This window comes from Ovis canadensis, chromosome 3, assembly GCF_042477335.2.
Source record: "Ovis canadensis isolate MfBH-ARS-UI-01 breed Bighorn chromosome 3, ARS-UI_OviCan_v2, whole genome shotgun sequence".
Classification (NCBI taxonomy): Eukaryota; Metazoa; Chordata; class Mammalia; order Artiodactyla; family Bovidae; genus Ovis; species Ovis canadensis.
The window spans coordinates 34,273,509-34,282,532 of record NC_091247.1 but is presented as its reverse complement, the minus strand read 5'-3'; the positions used below and the strand labels follow the sequence as shown (position 1 = coordinate 34,282,532).

The following is a 9,024-nucleotide window of genomic DNA, read 5'->3' as shown; positions in this document are numbered from 1 at the left end:
TCATTTATGGGTCAAAGTCTCCAAGCTGACATCTCTTCTGGTTATTCCCTTTCATCCCCTGGTCCTTTCCTTGGCAATGCCTGCCCTCTTGCACCCTTTTGCCTCGCTGGTCTGGGCTGTGCTGGGTGCTGACTGGAGAAGGCTTTTGGAGCCCACGGGGCCTGTCTAGATCACTAAGGAAAGCAGCTTTGCCTGGAAAGATCCCGAGGCAGACTTAGCAACTCATCATGATGGCCCTTGCCCTCCCCAGCTCCCACCAGCTGCATCCTTCTCTGGCCTTCCTTGTCTTTTCGACCAGGGTAATGTGATCCTACTGCCCTCAAAGGATGTGACGTTACAAGGCAAAGGCTGGATGTGAACTGGGTGGATGGAGCAAGCTCCAAACCCTGAGTCAGCAGAAGCAGCCCCATGCTATGGCAGATGGGGGCGGGGTGGGGAGGCAGGGACCCAACACACCCTCAAAGCCAGCTTTCCCAGCTTCATCCCCAGAGAGATGGTATGCTACCAGCTCATGAAGAAATTCATCTGTTCCTCTTCCGACCATGCTCAAACTCAACAAGGAAGATACTGCTATTTGGCTTTAAAAATAGAACATTCAAGCTGGACTTTTATGGTCTTGTGAAGAACGCTGTGCTCGTGCCCATCCACACCTGGTCTCTGCCCTGCCTGGCCCCGTCCAGCTGCCCAGAAGCAGCTCTACACAAGCTCTCCGGGCCCCTCAGCGGAGACTCAGGAGATTTACGAGTCTGGCCTTGGCCAAGGCCTTCTCCCCATGGCTCCCAGCCCCGGTCCAGCTGCTCTCCCACGTCTCACGCTGCCTCGGCTGGGACGTTCTGTGTCTCCTTTCCTGCCTCCACCCCAGTCTGCTGAGTCACTCCCTCAGCCCCCTTTCTCCTGCTGTCCTAGCCAGCCCTGCGGAGGAATAGCCACTCTGCACACCAGACCTCAGGCTCCTGGACGCTCCCAGCCAGTCGGAATCTCATTTGCTCTCATGGTGGCAACAGTGGCTTCTGTCTAAGGCTATCCATCCTTTTGGGACTCTAGTTGGCTTGATCCCAGCCTTTCCACTCCAAGACACTGAAGTTTAACAAAAAGGTGGTTCCTTCTCTGTCTGGGCTTTAGGTGCCTGATCTGAAGCCACACCTGATCTGGAAAGTTCCTTTCTGTATGTATAGACTCTGTGATCTTTCCTCAAACAACTTCTACAGGTCCAGAGATACATTCCATCAAAGCACTATCTGATTTCTGGCACCCCAAGGCAGGACAGGGAGAGAGCATGGGAGGGCAGTGCCTGCGGGGAGGAGCTGGCCCAAGAGAGCTCATTCGAAGACAGACTGTGGAAATAACTCGTGAGCCAGTGAGGCCTTCAGCCAAAATCATGGAAAGAACCCAGTGAACCCAGGCCTATCTTGTTTGCCTTGGAGGTTAGGTATCTAATACAATGGCAGATTGTCATTATTAGCCCCTGGAAAAGATACACATTCTTCTTCTAAGGTCCTTCAAGGATGTAATTGAGTCTTCATACATAAGGCGTTAAGGTGTTGGGATGAAATTTCAAACCAAGCAGCTAGGACCATGTACAGATTTCTCTGCATCCTGGAATGTAAGCAATGTAAGCTTTCTGGCTTAACCTGTAAATATAATTCATATCAAGAAAAGAGTGGAAGGCTGCAGGGCCCAGAGAGGGAGAAAATGTAGTGATAAGGGGCAGCTGGAGAGACCATGATGCAGATACAAGACTCCTAAATTCCTCCCTGCCTCTGAAGTCGGGTGAGCATCTTGCAGTGCAAATAGCAAAGGATGTTCCCTTCTTCAGTGTCCCCTCTGTCTATATGACCCCGGTCCAGCTCTGTTTACACTCACAGCTGCCAAGAGCCTTCTGGCCCCTGGTCTTCCCATCAGCCCCTGCAGCCTCTGCCAGCCTCAGCTGCTACCTCAGCCTCAGCTGCTACCTCTGTGCCGTTGTCTTGCAATCTCCCAGGGTTTGTGGGAACCTCAGGAGAGAAAAGCTAAGGACAGTGCATGAATTCAGCTTCCAACTCAATCAAACCTTTTCCTTGTAACTGCTACAAGGGAACCCCTGGGGCGTCACCCGTGGGTGGCAAGCTGAGGCTCTATCTGCTCCTGGTCCTCCTGAGTACTCTCATCACAGAGGTGCCCACTGCTCTGCTGGGACCCGGAACCGAGACTGAATCAGATCCGATGGGTGAGAGGCAGAATGAAGACAGGTGAGGCCTGGCAGAGAATCTAGGTCCCAAGGCTTGAGTCGCAGTCCAGGAGAAGGGGGCGACTGGACGATCACTTGTCACTGGGTGCTGGTGACAGTGGCCTGGTGGGAAGAAAGGCATCTGCCTCTCCAGAGACCTGCGGCCCCGCCTCTGCCTCCTTTGTTCTTTGGCCTGAGTTGGAGGCTGTGGTGGAGTCAAGACCAGTGCACCCCAGGCCTCCAGCGTAGAGACGAGATCGCATCGGCCACTTCTGCAAGACACAGGGAGGGCGTGAGAGTCAAGCTCACTAGCAAAGCCCCTTGTAGCCCTTGGCACCCAAAACTGGGCCTTCCCTAGCCTCCCTCCCTGGGACCACCCCCCTCCCACCACCGCAACTGCACTATGACAGTGGTCCTGGGCTCACCACCACTCCTGGCCTCACACCTTCTCCTGACCACCTGAGCCTGGCTGAGAGGCACAGGAAGAACTGTCTGAGGAGAGCAATGACCACAAGAGGAAACTGCCCCCACCGTGGTGGGGAGGGAGGTAGGCAGCCGTCAGGGGCTGGGTTGTTGGGAGGGCAGCCGAGTGGGGCAGGGAGAGGCTCCTCCTGACACTGAACACTGAGGCTCCTTCTCTCGCCCAGCTCCTGCCCAAGTGCCTGTGGCCGCACACATCAGTGCTGCCCACTCTCTCTAAAAGCAGCAGGCCTCTCAGGCCCGTCCGTCCTTGCAGCAGGCACGTGGGCAGTCCCAGAAAATGCCAGGTTGACTCTGCCCTAAGATCTGCCCTCCTTTGACAGCCCTCTGGCCCAGTGGTTGAGGGCCCCTGCTCCTGGGTAGCCACCCCACCCCGCCAAGCTGCCAGGGTTCTAGCCGCAGCCGGGCTCTCATGTGTTCATTCTCCAACATATTTATCCATCATGCACCTCATGCAACTGCCTCCCCTCAGCTAAGGAATGACTGTGCCACTCAGGGACTCTGCACCAGGTGCCACCACTGGCATTTCAGAGTGACTTCTTTTTGTTTCAGATTCTTGCATTTTAGCTGTATTTACATCAAAGAAAAATATCTCAAGTCTCAAGACATTTCAGACCTATGATGTTTAAGGGAGAGAGATGGTGACAAGTATCCTCCATAAAAATAAAGTTGCTATCCTCAGAGGGCAAAGATGACCCTTTATCACAGTTACACGCTGCAACTGGCAACTTACTCTGCAGCCCCCACCCCCGCAGCCTGCCTAGTAGCTATGAGCCTGTGGTGTAAAGTCACTCTAGGGTTCAAACAGCATTCAGATACTTAACCTTCCTAAGCTTTGTTTTCCTTGTCTGTAAAGTAATTCTCAACTGAAAACAAACAAACAAACAAACCTTCATTTAGTTCTTGTGTGGATTAAAAGATGAAAATGCTCTAAAGCCCTTAGTCCAGCTCCTGGAATAGCTTAACATAATGTTAACACAATGTTAACTGTTATTGCAATGATGATTATTATTAATCGTACTTTTCCTTCATGATCTCATTTCATTCCCTGGAAGCGAAGTCAGAGTCACAGTGTCTTCCTTTTTACGCATAACAAAATAGAAGTTCGGGAAGGGTAGGTGGCAGCCTGGTAACCTCTGCATGCAGTGTGCCCTCCTCCCCGATTCCCAGCCCCTGCTGGTCCCCTACCCGGCTGGGCTTCCAAAGTGATGTTTTCTTAGACCAACCCCTCCTGAGACAGAAGTCCAGAGGACACCAAGGCGGAACCGTGTCTTGAAGGCCCTGGAATCTATGAATCTCCCTAAAGTGTGGTTTTCTTCCCCAGGCCCCAGCCCTGGAAACTGCCCACTTTGCTCCTCGACCACTAAGTGCCCCAGGGCCTCTTAAGAATTTCCCTCCCCTTGGAGGAACCACAATCTCATGGAGTCATTTCTAATCATCACCCCATGAGAAACACAGAGTCCGCCCAGTCCCAAGAGCCTGCCTCAGCTCCCCTCCCTCTGAGAGAGCAGGAAGCAGCTGGTCCCCATGTCAGCTCGGCCCAAGAGATGGGGCCTGAGTCCAGGGTGTTCCCCATCCCAAACCTCCTTCCCCAAGGCCCCGGGCCTGCGACCTACCTTGAGAGGGTGCAAGTAGCGGAGTCCACGCAGGAAAGGCGGCCAGGGGGGGCCGGGCATCTCTTGTCCAAGCGTGCGGGTGAGGTGGGCTATGTAGCTGGTGGCCAGCACCAGCACATCCAACTTGGACAACTTGGTGTCAGGAGGCACGGCCGGCAGGGTGGCCTGCAGGGCCAGGAAGGCTTGGCGCAGGGTCCTCACCCGGCTCCGCTCCCGCGCAGCGTTCTCAGGACTGGCCTCACTCTGCACAGAGGACCCGGGTGAGTGGGTCTGACCGGACACCCATCACCCCTGGGTGCTAAGTGTATCCTAGGGCAAGGTCTCCTGCCAGAGTAGTAGCAAGCCAATCGGCAGAGACCCAAGGGCCTCATCCCCTCTTTGTCTGTTCTTGACCCAGCCCCACTTTACAGTGGAGGAAATGGAGAGAAGACCTCGCCTGGGCTCAGAGCTGCGAGTCCTGGCCTCTCCCATCCTCCACTGGGCCTTCCTCGGCTCTTGCTCCATCGACATCTAACTCTGAATCCTGCTTATCAGGATGCCCTGGGTCCACAGCAAGCGCACAGTCCTACCCTGCTCTATAGGGCTGACCCTCGGCCCAGCCAGGTCCTGAGATGAGGACGCAAAGGACAGCAAAGCCCACGGGCCCTGCTGCTGACAGCTGCTCAGGAAACTTGGGAAGCACCTCACTCCTCTGGGTCTCAGTTTCCTCAAGAGAAGTCAGCTGGGCCAGCTCTCTGAGCTGCACTCTGGTGAAGGCCAGTTCTGACTTGTCCCAACTACCCAAGCATGGAGCCCTGGAGCAGACGTTGACCAGTGGCCCCTCTCTTGGGCAGGACAGTAACCACGAATGAGACTCTGCCATCAGAGATGACATTGCAGCACCTCCCATGCCTGCCTCCCCCAGCTCCCTCTTCAGGCCCCGGCTTTCTTACCCGACCCCGAGCCAGGCTCCTGGCCCTGGCTCCTCGAGGGTTCGGGGCTGTTCGGCTCCATCTTTGGTTGCTCCAGCTGGACTCTTCCCACAGGTCCTGCCCTCTCCTGCTCAAGCGGCTCCTCTTGCTCTCAGTGCCTGCTAACAACTTCGGCGTGGCCTTGGCCGGGCTCTGCCCCAGTCCTGGCATGGCCCGTGCCCCTCTGGCCCCACTCTGTGACATGCCACACCCCTGAGGTGTGGTGCTGCAGCCCCCAGCTCCGGGACACAGGGCCCAAGGGAGCCCTTGGGCTCTTGCTAGCAGGGCAGGCTGGTCATCCAGCCAGCAACGTCTATATCTGAGGGAGCTGGCGCCAACTCAGTCCTGCTCGGTTCCTTGCTCTGGGAAAACCGCCCACCCGGCACAGCCCCCGCAAAAAGCCTCCTGACTGCCTCCCAGCCGGCTGAGGGGTGGGGGTGCTGGACACGGGGAGTGGCCAAGCCCTGGGAGGAGGCCCCTGCCGAACAAGGCAGGAGGACGGTGGGAAAGGAGCACCCTTCCCGGAGCCCTGACTGACGCCGCCGGTGGTCCTGGGATAGACCTGCAGCTTCAGCTTTGGGGCTCAAGTCCCTGGAAGGGCCCTGAACTCCCTTCCTGGTGCCAGAAGCCTGGCTGTGTACGTCCCTGAAAGGACCTTCCCTCACCTTTGCTTGTGAGCATGACCTTCTGGCCACAGGTCCTCCTCCCCCTACCCCAAGCATTCTTCCTCTTTCCAACTCAGTATTGTAACTCTTACTTCTTTGTCCCTCTGGAATACCTCCCTCCAGCTCTGCCAGGGGAAAAGCTACCCATCCTTTGGGTTACGCCCAAAGGATTTCAACCCCACTGAACCCAGAGCCCACATCTCCCTGTTTGATTGGTACCCCATTCTATGCACAGCCACACCCAATTAGCTTCTTAATGGTTCACTGTTCTAGATCAGTACAGGCCAAGCACTGTGGTAAGTACTTCACACATATTATCTTATTTCTTAGATCAAGATCAACCTTTTAAGAAAAAAAGACTCTTATATCACCACTTTACAGAAGGGAACACTGAGGTATTTGGAAGTGAAATAGCTTGTGCAATGTCAAACACTGAGCAAGTGATGGAGGTCACGAAAGCCCAGGAAGTCAAATGGGACTTGGAATGCTGCCCCTCACCCTGTGCTGCTCTGCCTTGGGTGGATCACTCACATGTCTGTTTCCCTGTGAGACTCGAGGTCTTTGAAGGCAAGGACCAGGTTGTTTGCTGAGCTGCCTCAAATCCTTCATACAGCTGGTTAGGAGGGGCAGGCTGAAGGAATAGCCAGCCTGCCAGGGTCACCCCTGAACTTGAGTTACCACCCCTCCCTGCAGCAGAATCACTGCAAGTCCCTTATCCCTCAATCTTAAACACCAGCAGAGACAGAATAAGTAAAGGGAAAGTACAGAGAGGACAGAGAAACAAAGGAGGATGTACAGGGAGACAGACATTCAGCCAACCAAAGAAAGGAAAACAGAGGCAAAGTAATACTGACTTGAATGTCCATCAGTAAAGAGGTGATGACATTGATTTAGGTATATTCATACTGTGGGATGATATGCAGTAATAAGAAGTAAACCTGTGTATAGCGACCTGAAAAATCTCTCCATAATACACAATGAAGGGTCGAAACTTAGTTGTAGATAGATCACTATGTACAATAAGATCCCAGCTAGGCAGTTTGACTGTCTAAGAGCAACACCTGGCTCAGAAAATGGGAAAAACCTAAAGTTTCAACAACTCCAGCCGGCTGACCATCCTGTTCAGGGCACGCAAGATGAGACTGATATGAAACATTTCTGTGCTTTACCTAAGAGATATACATGTTCTCAGGGGCATAAGAACCCCGCCTTATATAAGAACCTCTCTGCTATTGAAACTAAGGGTCATCAGAAACTATTGCGGCAATCCTGTTTTGGGTCAAAGGTCATATCAATCTGAAGACCTGTTCACTGTGCCCTCAGGACAGAAGAATGGCATTTGGATGGAAAAAGCAATAACTACATACTTTTCAGACATAACAGAACTGTCTTGTGTTATACATGTAGTTACTCCAAAGTTATGAGATGCCACGCTTCAAGTGATGAGCTAAGAATCAGTGGGATGCTCATCCCAAGACCCTCAGCCTTCAGTTTTGAAAAGCTGCCTACAGAGAACTCCACCACCATAAACACATAAATTGGGCATTCCAAATCTAACCATCTGTGAGATGAGGAGTGGCCCATAGAATGAGTAGGAAGTATTTTCAGACTTTCAGTTCAATATTGTCTTTCTCAGCAGGCATTCAGGTGTGGCTAAGGCAGGCCTCTCCCAAAAGCTTCCATCCAGAGTCCATCTGAAATGTAATCAGGTCAATGGCAAAGCCAGACTTCTAAGGGAACTCATGAAAGCCCTTGGCAGATGGTAAATGGTATGACCTCGCTCCTTCTGGAGGAACTTACCTGTCAGGAAGTATTTAACAGGAGGTTTCCTGTGTGCTGTTTTGGATCTGTCAGGAATTCTCTGTTCCTTATTAATTCCTGAGTACTCAGGAATTAAGAGGAGAGGCAAGCCTCTCCTGGGACTGAGGAATCCAGGCATTTCCTTCATTAGTTTTTCTGTACGGTGATAAGTACCCTCTTCCTACTTGTAAACCATATGGTCAAAGTGATTGTTTACAACTCTCTCTCTAAAATGGATTGCCTACGTTTTATAAGTCTGAAATTTCAATCTTTATCTTTGCTGAGAATAACTACCTTGCAAGACAGTATAGATGCCGTGTTGATTAAAACACCTTTGCTCCATCAGAGCTCTGGTTCCCATGTCTGTCTTTCTCTCCCTCTCTCTCCCTCTCTCTCTTTTTCAGGCTGATCCCCTGAAACGCAGAGGCTCTCTGAGTTCATTTTCCTGCCCGGACTTCTAAGACCCTCTCGAGAAGGCGCTCTGCGCCTTCACCCCATTGAGAGGGCGCCTGAGGCCTTTGTGAACAGAGCAAGCCCTGTGCAGGGGCCTTATTGGCTTTCTGCGTAAACCAAGGAATATCAGCCTCTTTCTCTCTCCTTTAGTTTCTTACTGGTCGACTCCAGACCACCAGGTTCCAGTCCATTAAAGGACCTCAACACTTACTTATCAGGGAAGGAGGGAGATCTGGCTCCAACTTTTCTGAGTCAGGACACAGATAGGAAGGAAGGAAAAAAATTAAAACTACATCTGCAGCCACAAGGAAAGAGATCTCCTTGTGCCCAAGTGCATTCCTACACTCTCAAGGAGCTCTTCTACCCATATGATCAGTCCTCAGGACTGCCAAGTCATGGCCAGTTTAACCTGGGACTTCTCAGACTTTCACCTCAGGACTCAAGAGTTTCAACTCACCTCAAGACTTTCACTTCTCAGATTTGCATACTCAGCAGAGATGCTAGAAAGGAAAGGAAATCTTACACAATGATAAGCAGTGTCCACAAAGCCCCAGGAGGTGAACCTAGATAGGGTAAGCCTGATGTACATGGGTGGTGTTTCCCAGGTCAAAAGTCCAAGGGACGTATCTGTTTCTCCAGTATCTTGCACAAGTTTCCTATCAGGCTGCAGACTCATCTACAGGGCACAGCTCAGGTCCATGCCATGCCTGGCTATCTCTGCTGGTACGGGACTACCTGCATGCACCTGTGCGGACAGTCCTATCAAGTACAGCATTGTCCCAGTCTTGGGCTTCGTCCCTAAAAGCCAGGCCATGGATATGGCAGGGTAGGTTCTGGCACATTGGCCCAAACAG

The 9,024-nt window shown here is 52.5% G+C and overlaps 1 protein-coding gene across 1 annotated transcript; it reads right to left on the bottom strand.

Moving 5' to 3' along the window:
• Positions 1 to 1,490: 1,490 nt before the first annotated feature.
• On the bottom strand, positions 1,491 to 5,616 carry TCF23 (transcription factor 23). The gene is made up of 3 exons (XM_069586309.1): positions 5,235 to 5,616; positions 4,303 to 4,545; positions 1,491 to 2,478 (listed from the first exon to the last, which is right to left on the bottom strand). The coding sequence occupies exons 1-3, from the start codon at positions 5,454 to 5,456 to the stop codon at positions 2,299 to 2,301; spliced, it is 645 nt and encodes a 214-aa protein (XP_069442410.1). The 5' UTR covers positions 5,457 to 5,616; the 3' UTR covers positions 1,491 to 2,298.
• Positions 5,617 to 9,024: the final 3,408 nt, after the last annotated feature.

What these genes read in the sequence shown, in the direction of transcription:
- TCF23 (XM_069586309.1), bottom strand. Translation starts at nt 5,456, where the DNA reads ATGTCACAGAGTGGGGCCAGAGGGGCACGGGCCATGCCAGGACTGGGG. An exon ending in GGAGCCTGGCTCGGGGTCGG is followed by an intron (nt 4,546 to 5,234) that starts GTAAGAAAGCCG and finishes TCCTCTGTGCAG; the next exon opens with AGTGAGGCCAGTCCTGAGAA. An exon ending in GCTACTTGCACCCTCTCAAG is followed by an intron (nt 2,479 to 4,302) that starts GTAGGTCGCAGG and finishes TGTGTCTTGCAG; the next exon opens with AAGTGGCCGATGCGATCTCG.